Genomic DNA, 18,433 nt, shown 5'->3' with positions numbered 1-18,433 from the left:
TCGGGTCGCGGGGGCAGCAGTCTCAGCAGGGAAACCCAGACTTCCCTCTCCCTGGCCACTTCCTCCAGCTCCTCTGGGGGGATCCCGAGGCGTTCCCAGGCCAGCCAAGAGACATAGTCCCTCCAGCGTGTCCTGGGTCTTCCCCGGGGCCTCCTCCCAGTGGGACATGCCCGGAACACCTCACCAGGGAGGTGTCCAGGAGGCATCCTAAGCAGATGCCCGAGCCACCTCATCTGGCTCCTCTCAATGCGGAGGAGCAGCGGCTCTACTCTGAGTCTCTCCCGAATGACCAAGCTCCTCACCCTATCTCTAAGGGAGAGCCCAGCCACCCTGCGAAGGAAACTCATTTCGGCCGCTTGCACTCGCGATCTCGTTCTTTTGGTCACTACCCACAGCTCATGACCATAGGTGAGGGTAGGAACGTAGATTGACCGGTAAATCGAGAGCTTTGCCTTTTGGCTCAGCTCCTTCTTCACCACGACAGACCGATGCAGCGCCCGCATCACTGCTGACGCCGCACCGATCCGCCTGTCGATCTCCCGCTCCATCCTTCCCTCACTCGTGAACAAGACCCCGAGATACTTAAACTCCTCCACTTGGGGAAGGACCTCCTCCCCGACCTGGAGAGAGCACTCCACCCTTTTCCGGCTGAGGACCATGGTCTCGGATTTGGAGGTGCTGATTTTCATTCCAGCCGCTTCACACTCGGCTGCGAACTGTTCCAGTGAGAGCCGAAGGTCACGGTCTGATGAGGCCAACAGAACCACATCATCTACAAAAAGCAGAGACCTAATCCTGAGGTCACCAAACCGGACACCCTCAATGCCCTGGCTGCGCCTAGAAATTCTGTCCATAAAGGTTATGAACAGAATCGGTGATAAAGGGCAGCCCTGGCGGAGTCCAACCCTCACCGGGAAAGAGTCCGACTTACTGCCGGCAATGCGGATCAAGCTCTGACACCGGTCGTACAGGGACCGAACAGCCCTTATAAGGCAGTCCGGCACCCCGTACTCCCGGAGCACTCCCCACAGGACTCCCCGAGGGACGCGGTCGAATGCCTTCTCCAAGTCCACAAAGCACATGTAGACTGGTTGGGCAAACTCCCACGCACCCTCCAGGACCCTGCCGAGAGTATAGAGCTAGTCCACTGTTCCACGGCCAGGACGAAAACCACACTGCTCCTCCTGAATCTGAGGTTCGACTATCCGACAGACCCTCCTCTCCAGCACCCCAGAATAGACCTTACCAGGGAGGCTGAGGAGTGTGATCCCCCTATAGTTGGAGCACACCCTCCAGTCTCCCTTCTTAAAGATGGGGACCACCACCCCGGTCTGCCAATCCAGAGGCACCGCCCCCGATGTCCACGCGATGCCGCAGATGCGTGTCAACCAAGACAGCCCCACAACATCCAGAGCCTTGAGGAACTCCGGGCGGATCTCATCCACAGCTCCGGTCAGCCGCCTCCACAATGGAGGCGCGGAACATGGCCCATTCGGACTCTATGTCCCCCGCCTCCCCCGGAACATGGCAGAACTTCTGCCAGAGGTAGGAGTTGAAACTCCCTCTGACAGGGGATTCTGCCAGACGTTCCCAACAGACCCTCACTATACGCTTGGGCCTGCCAGGCCTGGCCGGCTTCCTCCCCCACCAGCGGAGCCAACCCACCACTAGGTAGTGATCAGTTGACAGCTCCGGCCCTCTCTTCACCCGAGTGTCCAAGACATGCGGCTGCAAGTCCGATAACACGACTACAAAGTCGATCATCGAACTGCGGCCTAGGGTGTCCTGGTGCCAAGTGCACATATGAACACCCTTATGCCTGAACATGGTGTTCATTATGGACAATCCGTGACGAGCACAGAAGTCCAACAACAGAACACCACTCGGGTTCAAATCGGGGGGGCCGTTCCTCCCAATCACGCCACTCCAGGTGTCACTGTCATTGCCCACCTGGGCATTGAAGTCCCCCAGCAGAACAAGAGAGTCCCCGGGGGTAGCGCTCTCCAACACCCCTTCCAAGGACTCCAAAAAGGGTGGGTATTCTGAGCTGCCGTTTGGCGCATAAGCGCAAACAACAGTCAGAACCCGTCCCCCCACACGAAGGCGAAGGGAGGCTACCCTCTCGTCTACTGCAGTAAACCCCAATGTACAGGCGCCCAGCCAGGGAGCAATAAGTATGCCCACCCCAGCTCGGCGCCTCTCCCCGTGAGCAACTCCAGAGTGGAAGAGGGTCCAACCCCCTTCGAGGAGACTGGTTCCAGAGCCCAAGCTGTGCGTCGAGGCGAGCCCAACTATATCTAGTCAGAACTTCGCAGCCTCCCGCACCAGCTCAGGCTCCTTCCCCACCAGAGAGGTGACATTCCATGTCCCTAGCGCTAGCTTCTGCAGCCGAGGATCGGACCGCCAAGGTCCCCGCCTTTGGCCACTGCCCAGCTCACAACGCACCCGACCCCTATGGCCCATCCTACAGGTGGTGAGCCCATTGGAGGGGGGACCCACGTGCCTTGTCCAGGCGCTCGCCATCGAGCCCCACCCCCAGGCCTGGCTCCAGGAAGGGGCCCCGGTGACCCGCGTCTGGGCAAGGGGAATCGTGAATCCATGTTTGTGTTCATCATAAGGGTCTGACGAGCCGCACTTTGTCTGGTTCCTCACCCAGGACCTGTTTGCCTTGGGTGACCCTACCAGGGGCATAAAGCCCCGGGCAACTTAGCTCCTGGGATCATTGGAACACGCAAACCCCTCCACCACGATAAGGTGTCGGCTCCCGGAGAGGATTGTAAAAACATAATTTGTAACACAATTAGACCACAGTGTCTGACTTTAAGAGGTAGGTCAAATGTGCAAAACATTAAATTATACAACTTCTAGCTAGTGAACACAATTTGTAAAACTTTCACATTATTATCTTATTTATTTATCTATTTTTTGCCAGGAAAACTAGTCTGTGAACAGTGTCTGGCATTAAGAGGTACATTAAATGTGCATGATGTAAACAAAAATATTCAACTTCTAGCAAGTGCACACAATTTGTAAAACTCTGTTTTTTTGCCAGGAAGACTAGTCTGTCCACTGTGTCTGGCTTTAAAGCTGCCCTGTTGCAGCACACAATATTACCACCTGTGCTAAAAGCATGCTCTGAGGGTGAGCTGGTGGCAGGAATACACAAGTAACGTTTTGCCAGGAGCCTCACTCTGGGGAATGTCGCTGCATTGATCTTCCACCATACCAGGGGGTTGGTCTCACTGTCTGCATCAGGAGCTTGCAGGTAGCTGTTTAGTTCATTTTCAATAGCCTGCTGTTCTGTGAGACCAGATGTTGCAGCAGACTTAGTGTAGGACTTAAAAAAGCTGCCCAGTGTCGTCTTCTGCAGTTTGGCTGGTGTAGCATCAGCACCATCACCTTTGCCTCCTCCCAGTGCAGTGGATGGGAATTCAGGAGTAGCTTGCGATGTACTCTGACATTCATCCAGCATCTGAGCCACAGCTCTGGATTTTACAGCCTCAAGCTTGTCATCTTTGATGTAGCGTTTCTTAAGACGAGGATCAACAAGGGATGCTATGCTCAAAAGGTCATCAGTGGCAGCATTGTCATATTTCTCATTCAGATAGCTGATGACAGAAGCCTTGATGGTCTTTGTGAGCTCTGAGTCATCAGCTACAGGTTTCAAGACCTCCTCATTGAAAAGATGCAGTACAGGTTTCAGGTATGACACATATTTTTCACCAGAAAGGGCATCAGTGAAATTAGCAAGTGGGTTTAGAGCCTTGCACACAGACTCCAGAACCTCAATATCCTGCCATGAGGGAGCCAAGTGCCTTGTTTTTTTATCAGCTGATAAAACTTTTGCAATGGCCTTCTCCTGCTCTAGCACTCGTGCTATCATTGCATGGTGTGACCCCCACCTGGTCGGTGATTCTGTGATCAACTTGTGCTTTGGCAGCTTGAGCTCCTCTTGAGTGGCTGCTAGTTTGCGTTTCTTTTTCCACGAGAAGGAAAAAGCACTGACCACTTTTTTGCACACACCCATGGCTCTTTGGATTCTCTGGTCTCTCATACTCCCCTCTGATGATGAAGAAAACAGTATAGGCACATGCTCAGAATCTTTACAAGGCAACGATTTTTATAAAAAAATACTTGTTTGTGATGATAAAAAGTATTTTGTGATGATAAATTACAATGTTTTGAGATTTTCAAACAATAATGAGAAACAACATTTAGACCACACACACTAGGGCTGTGTTTTTATCCCACAATTCGGAGTTAAATAAAGGCTATTTCACACTGCCCCAATAAACTGACATAATGCCTTAAGCATGCAATGACAACAAAAATGGAATGAATTATGAGAAATTATCACGTTATTATTGTAGAACAGATGCATTACTCACTTTTTAAAACATTAACGCCATGTAACATGCTTAATATACAGTGTATGTATGTATATATATGTGTGTGTGTATGTGTGTGTATATATATATATATATATATATATATATATATATATATATATATATATATGTGTGTGTGTGTGTGTGTGTGTGTGTGTGTGTGTGTGTGTGTGTGTGTGTGTGTGTGTGTGTGTGTGTGTGTATGTATGTGTATATATATATATATATATATATATATATATATATATATATATGTATGTATATATATGTATGTATATATATATATATGTATATATATATGTATGTATATATATATATATGTATATATATATGTATATATATATGTATGTATATATATATGTATATATATATATATATGTGTATTTATATATGTATATATATATATGTGTATATATATATGTGTGTATATGTATATATGTGTGTATATGTATATATATATGTATATAAATGACAATGAAATATGCATACATAGAAAGTACCAATTGATATTATTGTGATTCTAATACAATGATAATTAATTCCAATAATAATTGAATTAGTACACAGACACTGCAAACCTATTCACACTCGGAAGTGCCATCATCCCCCAAGTTCACTCTTAGACTGGGGAGCTTGTTTCAGTCCTGGTAAGAGACTGGGGCAGCGTGTGGCTCAGTGGGCTAAGCCTGTTCAAGTCGCCGGTTCAAACCTAGCCTCAGCACATCTGCGGGTCCTTGAGCAAGGCCCTTAACCCCCAGCTCCCTGGGTGCCCCAACAAGTGGCTGCCCTTCGCGTAAAAACAATTTCCCCATGGGGATCAATAAGGTATCAATTATTACTATTATTATTATTAGATCAACATGTGAGTCCCGAGAAAGTGCCGGGCGATGCTCACTCTGTCCCATGGCTGAGCTCCAACCAACACCAAGATCTCCCCCTTCCTTTATGCTAATTTTTGGGCATTACGTGCGGGCAAGGGACAAACTGGCCAGGCTCACCCCTTCCCTCAGGCAAGGCGTTCTCAAATTTCCAATCTTGTCCAGGTAATGTGCCTTGTGCATATTAGTTTTTGAAATTCTTCATATCCTTCTAATACGAGGTCCTGCTGTGCCCTTCCTTTCGTCATTTTCTTGCAGCCTATCAAAGACTTGCTGATCAAGTTTTCTAGACTTGATATTTATGGGCTTTTCAAGCAGCGCGGACATGTGCAATCATCTCGGATGAATGGATCCAGCTAGACTAATCTAATACACAACTGTGTTTGAAAAACTGACTTATCCCAGATGAGTTTCACTGGCATTAAGAGGCATCTGAACTTGGATGATTTAAGCGAAGTACGGAAAATACCCCCAAGGTCTCAAAGTATTTGTAAACTCCACGAAATACATATGGTTTTGGGAACGGTCCACCACTGCCACTGCAGATGCTTTGCTTGTTAATACCATCCATCCAACCATTATCTCCCGCTTAATCCGAGGTCGGGTCGTGGGGGCAGCAGTCTCAGCAGAGAAACCCAGACTTCCCTCTCCCTGTCCACTTCATCCAGCTCCACTGTGGGAATCCCGAGGCGTTCCCAGGCCAGCCGAGAGACATAGTCCCTCCAGCATGTCCTGGGTCTTCCGCGGGGCCTTCTCCCAGTGGGACATGCCCGGAACACCTCACCAGGGAGTTGCCCTGGAGGCATCCTAATCAGATGCCCGAGCCACCTCATCTGGCTCCTCTCAATGCGGAGGAGCAGCGGCTCTACTCTGAGTCCCTCCCGAATGACCGAGCTCCTCACCCTATCTCTAAGGGAGAGCCCAGCCACCCTGCGGAGGAAACTCATTTCGGCCACTTGTACTCGCGATCTCGTTCTTTCGGTCACTACCCAGGGTAGGAACGTAAATCTACTGGTAAATCGAGAGCTTTGCCTTTTTGCTCAGCTCTTTCTTCACCATGACATACCGATGCAGTGCCCGCATCACTGCAGATGACGCACCGATCCGCCTGTCGATCTCCCACTCCATTGTCCCCTCACTCGTGAACAAGACCCCAAGATACTTAAACTCCACTTGGGGGAGGACCCCATCCCCGACCCAGAGAGAGCATTCTACCCTTTTCCGGCTGAGGACCATGGTCTCGGATTTGGAGGTGCTGATTCTCATCTCAGCCGCTTCACACTCGGCTGCGAACTGTCCAAGTGAGAGCCGAAGGTCACGGTCCAAAAAGGCCAACAGAACCACATCATCTGCAAAAAGCAGAGACCTAATCCTGAGGTCACCAAACCGGATACCCTCAACTATGAACAGAATCGGTGACAAAGGGCGGCCCTGACGGAGTCCAACCCTCACTGGAAACGAGTCCAACTTATTGTCGCCCATGCGGACCAGGCTTTGGCACCAGTCATACAGGGACCAAACAGCCCTTAAAAGGAAGCCCGGCACCCCATACTCCCGGAGCACCCCCCACAGGACTCCCCGAGGGATATGGTCGAATGCCTTCTCCAAGTCCACAAAACACATGTAGACTGGTTGGGCAAACTCCCATGAACCCTCATGGAGAGTATAGAGCTGGTCCACTGTTCCACAGCGAGGGCAAAAACCACACTGCTCCTCCTGAATCCGAGGTTCGACAATCCAGCGGACCCTCCTCTCCAGAACCCCCAAATAGATCTTACCAGGGAGGCTGAGGAGTGTGATCCCCCTATAGTTGGACCACAACCTCCGGTCCCCCTTCTTAAAGAGGGGGACCATCACCCCGGTCTGCCAGTCCAGAGGCACTGCCCCCAAAGTCCATGCGATGCTGCAGATGCGTGTCAACCAGGACAGCCCCACAGCATCCAGAGCCTTTAGAAACTCCGGGCGGATCTCATCCACCCCCGGGGCCTGGCCACTGAGGAGCTTTTTAACCACCTCAGCGACCTCCGCCCCAGAGAAAGGGGAGTCCACACCCAAGTCCCCATACTCTGCTTCCACATTGGAAGGCGTGTTGGTGGGATTGAAGAGGTCTTCGAAGTACTCCCTCCACCGAGCCAAAACGTCCTGAGTTAAGGTCAGCAGCACCCCATCCCCACTATAAATAGTGTTGATGTTGCACCGCTTTCCCGCCTGGAGCCGCCGGATGGTGGACCAGAATCGCCTTGAAGCCGTCCGGAAGTCGTTTTCCATGGCCTCGCCAAACTCCTCCCACACCAGAGTTTTTGCCTCAGCGACCACCAAAGCTGCATCCCGCTTCGCCTGCCTCTGGAGTCCCACAGGCTAAAATGGCCCGATAGGACTTCTTCTTCAGCTTGACGGTATCCCTCACCACTGGTGTCGGGGATTGCCGCTGCGACAGGCACCGACCACCTTACGGCCACAGCTCTGGTCAGTTGTCTCCACAATGGAGGCGTGGAACATGGCCCATTCGGACTCAATGTCCCTCACCTCCCCCAGGACATGGGAGAAGTTCTGCCGGAGGTAGGAGTTGAAACACCTCCTGACAGGGTATTCCACCAGACGTTCCCAGCAGACCCTCACTATACGCTTGGGCCTGCCAGGCCTGGCCGGCTTCCTCCCCCACCAGCGGAGCCAACCCATCACCAGGTAGTGATCAGTTGACAGCTCTGCCCCTCTCTTCACCCAAGTGTCCAAGACATGCGCCCGCAAGTCCAACGACATGACTACAAAGTTGATCATCAAACTGTGGCCTAGGGTGTCCTGGTGCTAAATGCACGTATGGACACCTTATGCCTGAACATGGTGTTCATTAATTTAATTTAACCTTTATTATCCCTCATGGGGAAATTCTTTTTACGCCTCCATCAACTTGCTTTTTGTAGAACAAGCTGTCTGCGAAGGGCAGCCACCTGTTGGGGCACCCAGGGAGGTTAAGGGCCTTGCTCAAGGACCCACAGACATGCTGAGGCTGGGTTTGAAGCGGCGACCTTGTGATTACAAGCACACAGGCTTAGCCCACTGAGCCACACGCTGCCCCAATCCATGACGAGCACAGAAGTCCAACAACAAAGCACTGCTCAGGTTCAGATCGGGGGGGGGGGCGTTCCTCCCAATCACGCCACTCCAGGTCTCACTGTCATTGCTCACGTGAGCATTGAAGTCCCCCAGCAGAACAAGAGAGTCCCCAGGAGAAGTGCTCTCCAACACCCCTTCCAAGGACTCCAGAAAGGGTGGGTATTCTGAACTGCCGCTTAGCGCATAAGCGCAAACAACTGTCCCCCCACCCAAAGGCGAAGGGAGGCTACCCTCTCGTCCACTGCGGTAAACCCCAATGTACAGGCGCCCAGCCAGGGGGCAATAAGTATGCCCACCCCCGCCTCTCCCCGTGGGCAACTCCAGAGTGGAAGAGGGTCCAATCCCCCTGAAGGAGACTGGTTCCAGAGCCCAAGCCATGCATCGAGGTGAGCCCGACTATATCTAGCCGGAACATCACAACCTCGCGCACCCGATCAGGTTCCTTCCCCATCAGAGGGGTGACATTCCATGTCCCTAGAGCTAGCTTCTGCAGCCGAGGATCGGACCACCAAGGTTCCCGCCTTTGGTCACTGCCCAGCTCACATCGCACCCGACCCCTATGGCCCCTCCTATAGGTGGAGAGCCCATTGGAGGGGGGACCCACATGCCTTGTTCAGGCTGTGCCCGACCAGGCCCCATGAGTACAGGCCTGGCCACCAGGCGCTCACCATCGAGCCCCACCCCCAGGCCTGGCTCCAGGGGGGGGTCCCGGTGACCCGTGTTCGGGCAAGGGAAACCGTGGTTCCAATATTTTTTTCTTCATTAGGGGTATTGTGAGCCGCACTTCGTCTGGTTCCTCACCTAGGACCTGTTTGCCTTGAGTGACCTTACCAGGGGCATAAAGCCCCGGGCAACTTAGCTCCTGGGATCATTGGAACACGCAAACCCCTCCTCCTCGATAAGGTGTCGGCTCCAGGAGAATACAATAACTCAAGAAGTGTTAGATGGATCCATTTCAGACTTTGCAAAGGCATTATATGGGTGGCGGAATGGAACCCAAAACCAATGCCGATTAGTGGCAGCAAAGGGTAGGGGGAAAGCAGATGGGATTTGACTTAAGTGAAAAAGAATGTGATGGATCTTATTCACTAAAACATTATAAGGATGAAGATCTCCAACTGCTCTAATTTTCAGACAAATTGCCCCAAAAATTAAACAGCTGCACAAGGGAAGGAATGGCAGCTGTCAAAGACACGTGGTCTTTGAGCACAATAACCCTTGAAGTATTGTTTGGATCTTTTTCAAACTTTGCAGACATACTGTAGGGATTACAACCTAGAAGAGATTAAATTTTGAGGCAGATTGCCCCAAAACTGTAGGAGCATTGCATAATTGCACAAAACATGGTTAGTTCCAGACATTTGATTCTGTTACAGCAATAATTCAAAAAGTAAATGACAGATCTTTTTCAAGATAACCATAACAATAATGCCTAATTTTGCCATTAAATTAGTTGAAGCTTTGTTTGGACAAGTGCCAGGTCTAGCAAAATAAGACTAAGTTGTATTGTAAGAAATCCGTTGTATTGCTAAAAAAAATGACTGGTGTTTTCAGACAGTTCATCTTGTTAGAACGATAACTCAAAAATATTTGACATCTTTTTAAACCTCTGTTGACTTGTTGTATGGGTGAAGGTCACACCAAAGATGAAGCAGCACTGCATAGTGATAGCAAAAAGAAGGCCAGCCCGGACACTTGATTTGTCAGCGTAACTCAAATGTTTGGGCCGTACTTTCCAAGGCACATTGTATAGGTGAATATCTGGAATTATTCCAATTTTGAACCAAATTGCACCAAAACTGAAGTAGGAGTGCTTATTTACAGTAAAGAGAAAAAAGCAATGATTAGAGGCTTTTTCTTGTGAACAGGATGAATCTATTTGTTACCATTTACTCTATTTACCCTATTTGATCATTGATCCATCTTATTACCATTTCACAAAAACATTATATGGATGAAAATCTACACCTGAAAATGTACAATTAATCAGATCCAAAACTATAACTGCAACGACAAAGGACCGCACAATTGTAATTGCAAACAGAGGTTAACCCAAAGTGAAAACTGAGCCTACAGTCGCCATTTTGTAAATGCAGATCTGCCATCTAAATTTTTTCCAAGGATCTTTGTACAGGTAGGCAATTTTAAATCAGGGGTACGAGATGATTTTCTGAATATTCTATAATAATGTTTATATTGATTGTTGGTCCCTAGCCTCCCCGCTGGGCAATCTTTTTTCTGTAACAATGCACTAGCTGGTCGGCATGGATAATGGCTTTGCTCAGACTCCAAGCTTCGCTCTCAACTGTGTATGTGTACATAAATATGAAATTATGTCTGAAAAGGAAAGACATTAACCATGTCTAGTCATTCAAAATGTGAGTTCAGTCATCAGTGAAGATCACTTGTTTGCCAATATAACTTGTTGTTTTCTGGGAAAAGAATTGGTATACTCTAAATGAAAGCCAACAGTTATAAATACAGGTTTCCCCTGCTATCCGAAAATGGAATATTCCTATGAAACCTTCCGTAAGCCGCAATGGCGTAAAGTGAACAAGCAATTGGCATTAATTTATATGGGAAAAATTTTGAGCATTCCGAGACCCAGAAAATAATCTACGAAGTCATACCACATAACACATAAAAACAAGATAACACTACCATATAATAAAAACAGGAATGAGAACTACACAGCCTATATAAACATAATGTATGTACAGTGTAGTTTTGGTAATCGAAAGAAATCCAAAGAGTAGTAATCCTATGGTGGCTTAATGCTGAGTGTAGTTCCCAGGGAAGGAGTTTGGCAGCGGCACTCTTGTTGCTCTGGGTGCACACTAGCTCTTTAATAACAGCTTGCTGGAAAAGTGAAAATCCTCCTTTGAATTTTTTTCAGTTAGCAAAAGCAGGTATTAATTTTGGTGTAAGTGGTGTAAAAAAAAAACTTTCAAAAAGGAGCGGTCTGTACTTTAATTTATACTTACTGTCCTTGTTCTAAAACTATAGGATGCAAGATGATTTTCTGAATATTTTATGATGATAATTTCTATTGTTATACAAGTTTATATTAATCTTTGGTTGATGGCCTCCCCATTCTGCAAATTCTTTTCCCTCAGCACCAACTCTAGTTATACATTTTTCTATTGTCATGACAGTATCTTACCTCGTCTCACAAAGTAATCAGTTAATTTACCAACTCTCTCCTTTAACTGCAGTTTTGTGTTTTGATGAGCTTATGTGGGTTTCTAGACCACTAGCACCTTCGTTTGATGCTGGCACGTACTTTTCAGAGATGTTTTCTGAAAATTTTCTGTGAATTTACATTTGTGTTTGGGCATTTTAAGGTTGTTCAGGATGTGCGATGATCAACAAGCAAGCTGATGCTCTGACCCTTGACTGTCGTGACTAGGATGTAGTTTGACTAATATTTGCGTAAAATGCGTGTACATGACTGACCAATTGTGGCATGCAAGAAGGCAGGACCTATAGATTAAGATTTTTAAAAAATGCAAAAATTCACATAATGAATGGCAACTGTATAAATCCGAATCTGGGACATTTTTGATGATTTAGTAATCCTGGCTGGACTTATTTTATATGGGAAAAAGTGGACATAGTCACCCTAAATCAACCGCATAGTCAAAATAAATGGTATACGCTACAGCATAAACTACTTGTGTATTTACTTACATTTTTCAATCTACTATGCATTGTATTTCTATATACTTTGTATATATTTAATAATTATTTCTATAATATATGAATTATTCAAGTACATTGTGATTGTAACATTAATTTCTAAATGTATGATACATGTTAAAAATTTTCATTCATTTGCAGCTTTCTGGAAACTGCAATTATTGCATTTTGCCATATAGAGGCTTGTGACTTAATACAGTCCTCCAGAGCACGTAATGAAAAATGCACTCAAATGTATTTAAGTCAGTGGCAGAATACATGTAAGGATTGTTTACATGTGATGCCCATATTTTGGTGTTTCTTCACCCAAAGTACGTATCCAGCCAAAGTGCACTTAAACCCCAGACTTAAATCAATGGAAGAAAACACTTATAGGCTGATTTATACTACTGCATAGAATCAGCGCCATCGGTACAGTGTAGGTAGCTGCGTACCCAGCACCATAGCCTGATGTGTACTCTAGGCAACAGGTTACAATGTGAAAAGAGTGCATCTACTTGCTTTTTTGACTTAAGTTCATGGGAGAACCACTGTCTTAAAACCTTTTTTACACATCCAATCACAAATTTTACCATAATATTTTACTAAATCTTAGGGCTGCACACATATTCTTTTCATGGTTACTTCTCATCCAGGAAGTTTATGACATGTCCAACGGTTATGAAGATCACATGGCAGACGAGCTGAAAGATGCAAAAACAAACCTGATCGTCAATTACCTTCCTCAAAACATGACACAAGATGAGCTCCGCAGCCTGTTCAGCAGCATCGGTGAGGTGGAATCAGCAAAGCTTATCCGCGATAAAGTGGCAGGTAATTCTTTAAATCCAACTCAATGAGACATTCACCTATGACATCATAAAGAAGCTGCCTCTTTAACCAATGGCAGATTTGCCTGACACTACTTAAAACTCTTTCACATACCTTTAAACTCTGATTACTATTACCTCCTAGTATTAAAATATTAAAGTAGTAAAATGGCTTCTTTAATATTAGTTTAAATACTAGAACTCGTGGCCATAGGTGGAAATTAGCGGGAGAACATTTTAAACTGAATTTGAGAAAACACTTCTTTACACAGCGTGTCGAGTATAGAATAGTCTTCTTGCTAGTGTAGTGCAAGCTAAAACCTTTAAATCAGCGCTAGATAAGAGTTTAACAACTCTGAGCAATTAGTTAAGGTCTCCCCAAACAAGCTTGATGGGCCGAATGGCGTCCTCTCGTTTGTAAATTTGTAAATGTTCTTATGTTCTTATTAATATATATATTAGGCTATTATGGATGTTCATTACAATAAATAAGTTAAAAAAAAACAACCTTGGCAGGGCTATTTTTGTATTGAAATGTTAAGTAAGTTTTAATCCGGTGTTTGACAATTTAAATTGGAGCTTCCCTATCTTGCACACAATTTTATCTGCAGGATATGAGTAGGTTATTGTCAGATTGTTTTTAAGTGTTTAGTTTAATCTATTTTTTTCCTTGTGCAAAATGTGCTGTAAAATCAATGGGAGAAAAAAAGTACTTCCATGTTTGTTCTGAGTTTATATAGAAGCAGCTCCTTGGGTATTTATCAGATGGATTCATCGCAAACCTCCTAAATTTACATTATAGGGTTTTTTATTGTATTTTTTAGTTGCCTATTTCACCTTTATAGAGTAGCATGCATTGTTAAGACTTGGTTTATTGGAAAAACTAATTTGTCCAGTTTTAAACTATTAAACATTTTTATTATTTTATTTTATTGTTTTCCTTTTTTTTTCTCTAGGACACAGTTTAGGGTACGGATTTGTTAACTATGTTAACCCTAGTGATGCAGAAAGGGCAATCAGTACACTCAATGGGCTGAGACTACAGTCTAAAACTATCAAGGTAATGTGCAAAGAGGTGTTCTTATACATGTTTTAACTAATAGATGTGGTATATTTAAAAAAAAAAAAAAAAAAAAAACCTAAGCAGCAGAAAGCATAATCCTTGCTGCAAAGTGTTTTCACTGAATAATGAAGATCACAGCTACAGTAGAAACATTTTTTTTTATTCTGCTGGTTGAATGTTTAACTTATGAAGGACAGCAGATAGTATACTTTTTTAAGGGATGTGTTATGGCTTCCTTTAAATAAAAAAAAATCTAAAATTCTCAAATTGGCATATGATTATCAAAATTGAAGCCTCTTTTTTTATGATTGTATTTGTTTTCCTCGTGAAATTTTCATCATGTAACTATAGATTTTCATTGGAAAACCATCAGGTCAAATTTAATTCTAATTTGTGTCCCCTCCTGCTTTATAGTGATTAGTGTTCTTTATTTAATTAAGGTTTTTTTTTAAGTACATTATTTAGTAAAATTCTGTTTAGATTTGCATTGCATTATTATAGATGCAATGTTGAATTATTTTCATCAATAATGCTTTAGTAACCAAAAACACATACTGTATGTTTCTTTCTAATATTTTCTGTGTCTGTCATGTGCTTCTCTCTTTCGAGGCTGAATTTTCCTTTTGTGTTGTCTTGTCCAGGTGTCCTATGCCAGGCCAAGTTCGGAAATGATAAAGGATGCAAACCTGTACATTAGTGGGCTGCCCAAGACCATGACCCAGAAAGATGTTGAGGACATGTTTGCACGTTATGGTCGCATTATTAACTCCCGTGTTCTTGTTGATCAGGCTTCAGGTAGACTAGAATAGTCAACTCATCAATCCAGAGCTTTTCATCTTTGATGGAAAATCTAAAAAGTACATGAGTACATTTTTTGAATACTTTTGTATGTAAATATATTTTTGATTTGTTTCTCTCAACAGGGCTATCTCGGGGGGTTGCGTTTATCCGCTTCGACAAGAGAGCAGAGGCGGAGGATGCCATCAAAGATCTAAATGGTCAGAAGCCGCCCGGGGCCACTGAACCGATCACTGTTAAGTTTGCTGCCAATCCGAACCAGGCAAAAAACTCTCAGCTTCTGTCTCAGCTCTACCATTCGCAATCTCGTCGTTTTGGGGGGCCTGTGCATCACCAAGCACAGAGGTTCAGGTAGGAATGCAATGATCTCCATACTTGTTGATATATCCTCCCATCTTTTATTTGGTTGCCCTGGTTAGGATTGCAGGGGTACTGCATTCCCAGCAAGGGCGGGGTGGGATTATCAGGATTCCCAGGAAGCACAGGGTGGAATTGTCAGGATTCTCAGGATGCACAGGGTGGTATTATTGGGATTCTTAGGATGCAAAGGGTTGAATTGTCGGGATTTTCTGGAATCACCGGGTGGGATGGTCATTGTTCTCAGGACAGGAGGGTGGGATTATTGGAATTCATAGGAAGTATGGAGTAGAAGTCTGGAGTACACCCTGGACAGGATGTCAATCCATCATAGGGAATATACATGGATGCACTCATGCACTATGGGAAAATTAGAGATGCACATTAGCCCAACTGAATATTTCCCTGAAATCTGTGGGGAGAACATGAGGGCTTTGGACAGGGATAATGTAAAGCACTTTGAGACAATGTAATGTGAAAATGCACTATATAAATAAAAATGAACTAAACTGAACATACAAACTCCACACCCACAGAGCTTCAGTGGTATTCAAAATCACAGACTTGGAGGTGTGAGACATCTATCCATCCATCAATCATTTCCCACTTTACCGGGTCGGGTCGCAGGGGCAGCAGTCTAAGCAGGGAAACCCAGACTTCCCTCTTCCTGGCCACTTCGTCCAGCTCCTCTGGGGGAATCCCGAGGCGTTCCCAGGCCAGCCGGGAGACAGTCTCTCCAGCGTGTCCTGGGTCTTCCCCGGGGCCTCCTCCCCCCAGAGGTGTGGGACACTGCTATCAAAATAAGGTTTCATTAGCCCATTGTATCAGTATGGATTCATGAGGGTTTTTTTGCTGTCCAATGAGACAGAAGAGAAGCAAAGTTTGGGGTCAGAACGCAGGTTCAGCCATTCATCTGGCATCTCTGGACAAGTTCGGGGGTTAAGGGTCTCACTCAGGGACCCAATAGTGATTATGCTGGCCACATGATTTAAACAGACAACACACATGTAAACTTACTAATCTAATGTGTTCCACATTTCAAAATGTAGAGGGTATTTAGGGTAGCAATTTGCAACGTTGTACTGCAGTTGTGATAAAGAATTTGTGTGGCTTCTGTCTCCCAGGTTCTCTCCTATGAGTGTGGACCATGTGAGTGGACTCTCAGGAGTCAATATATCAGGTAACTCTTCGTCAGGCTGGTGCATTTTCATCTACAACCTCGGACAAGATGCTGATGAAGGCATACTGTGGCAGATGTTTGGCCCCTTTGGGGCTGTTACCAATGTCAAAGTCATTCGAGACTTTAATACCAATAAATGTAAAGGGTTTGGCTTTGTAACCATGACTAACTATGAGGAAGCAGCCATGGCAATTGCCAGCCTCAATGGGTATCGCCTAGGCGACAAGATCTTACAGGTGTCATTCAAAACCAGCAAGTCTCATAAGTAGATACTCTACAAAGTCAACGCTGCAAACTCAGTAGTTTCAAATCCATTTTATGCCAGTTTGCATTTGTCCTAATTATATTTTTGTATCATATTTTGGGATGGAAAGCTTTTTTGAGTCTATTAAATGACCAATTCAATAAGAAAATTGTGATGTAGTAATTTCAGTTTGTCATATGCATGGTAAAAAAGCATGCCTAGTCTTTAAGCATTTTCTTTAATCAAGTTTAAGATACTGCCTATTTTACATAGTAAAATGTATGAGGATACAATGCCTTAATTTCAGATTTACTCATTTCACTTATCACTGTTAGTTTGAAAAATAATATATTTGTTATTTCTACCCAAACCCCTTAAAATGATGATGAGCATAAGTCAGGGTGTTTTTTTTTATTTTTTATAAAGACATGGCATGCTTAATGCGTTGATATGTTGAAGTGGTTCTGTAATGGATATTGGGTGTTTTTCTTTGAGACCCTTTGAGTTCACCTTATTAAGAGGGACCAAAGAGAATGAAAGAAGGGTTTTTTTTATTTTTTAACATCTCCCCCACCCTTCAAGCTTCTCATGCCATATGGCATTGGATGTTAAGGCTAAATATATAATGTATTGATTGAATGTGTACTTAAACATCCATATTTTCTTGAACCTGTTCTTTCTGGTTTCATTGTATTTTGTTTTCAATAAAGATTTGTGTTGATGACTTTAAAATACCTATTTAAGACTAATTCTAAGCTTTTGTAATCTGCCTTTCAATATTGACTTCATTTTTTTAACAAACCATTTTGTTTTGTCAACTTTTGCATCATTTGTAAACATTAAATCTGATTTTTGTTTTCTTGAAGTTTTAAATTTTATTTAATGGAATGTTTTTTTCTTTCCTGTTTCTGTATTGTATGGTATTTAATTATTTTGCATCTGTTCACATTCCTTTTGTGTAACTGACTGTTGATCCAAATGGTTCTCTTAATATATTGCAAAATAAGCTGGTTAATTTCACATCCTCACTGCAGGTGACCCTCAACTTATTTCTTAAAACATTTATTAATTGGCTTTTAATTAAGTCTTCTCATTGCTTATCACTCAGAATGAAAATTGAAGTTCTCTGGTTGATGAATTGTAATTAATTAGCTTGATCTGCATTTCAGAAATTTTGTTTTAGACAAACATGTATATCTGCTACAGCTAACATTTCTAATATACTTAATGGTGTTAGACTACCTAACAAAGTAGTATTATCTTATATCATCAATTGAAAATTAAAACCTACTACTTTCAGACACTTGCATCAGTTGATATAATGTTTAGTTTTTACTTCAAATGAAATATACATACTAATTTGAATACTTTTAAAATCAACTACGATTTTTGCAACTGGGAATCCTGCCATTTGCATGCACTGGGATAACTGAACTACTTCAGTCACTTGTTGATTGCTCAGCTCTGTTGTTCTCCCAGGTTCTTTTCAGGAGGAAGGCTCTATGGAATGCGGTGGACCAGCTAACAATCACGTGGTTTGGTACCTCTCAGATTTATGTGGGTCTAGGTTCCTTCCACCTACTCACCTGTGTTTAGCCATGCTCATCTCTCAGGTGAACACCAGGAAAATGCTAAGGAATGGGTAATGTCAGTATCTGGTTTTGCTGCCATGGCTATAAAGTATTCACTTTCTTGAGATTCAATGTATTGCACCATGTCACCAACAGCACAAACTGAAGCCAGAATTCCACAGGTCCCCTGAACACAAAATAGTTATTCCCATTCATATTGTCTCTAAACATTATACATTTGCAGTTATTAGCAGGTTGCCTGCTAATGAAGTTTAAAGTAGGTGTGTGTGTGTACCTCCCTCCCTCTCTCTCTATATATATGTGTGTGTGTG

At 44.3% G+C, this 18,433-nt stretch overlaps 1 protein-coding gene across 3 annotated transcripts in view; it reads left to right on the top strand.

Annotated features, from left to right (window-relative positions):
* LOC111835163 (ELAV-like protein 1) overlaps positions 1–17,837 on the top strand; it is a 31,533-nt gene extending 13,696 nt beyond the window's left edge. The window contains exons 3-7 of one of the 3 annotated variants that reach the window (XM_023795159.2): positions 12,715–12,892; positions 13,845–13,948; positions 14,593–14,746; positions 14,875–15,100; positions 16,231–17,837. In XM_023795159.2, coding sequence (XP_023650927.1) covers positions 12,715–12,892; positions 13,845–13,948; positions 14,593–14,746; positions 14,875–15,100; positions 16,231–16,555 — 987 coding nt within the window. In that variant the 3' untranslated portion in view covers positions 16,556–17,837. The remainder of the gene's footprint in view (positions 1–12,714; positions 12,893–13,844; positions 13,949–14,592; positions 14,747–14,874; positions 15,101–16,230) is intronic. The other 2 variants (XM_072704185.1, XM_023795160.2) reach the window with 2 other exon arrangements.
* The last annotated feature ends 596 nt before the right edge of the window (positions 17,838–18,433 follow it).

The sequence above is a fragment of the Paramormyrops kingsleyae genome, chromosome 21 (assembly GCF_048594095.1).
Source record: "Paramormyrops kingsleyae isolate MSU_618 chromosome 21, PKINGS_0.4, whole genome shotgun sequence".
In the NCBI taxonomy this organism is placed as follows: Eukaryota; Metazoa; Chordata; class Actinopteri; order Osteoglossiformes; family Mormyridae; genus Paramormyrops; species Paramormyrops kingsleyae.
Note: the sequence above shows the minus strand (reverse complement) of the source record. Positions and strands in the feature narration are given on the sequence as shown.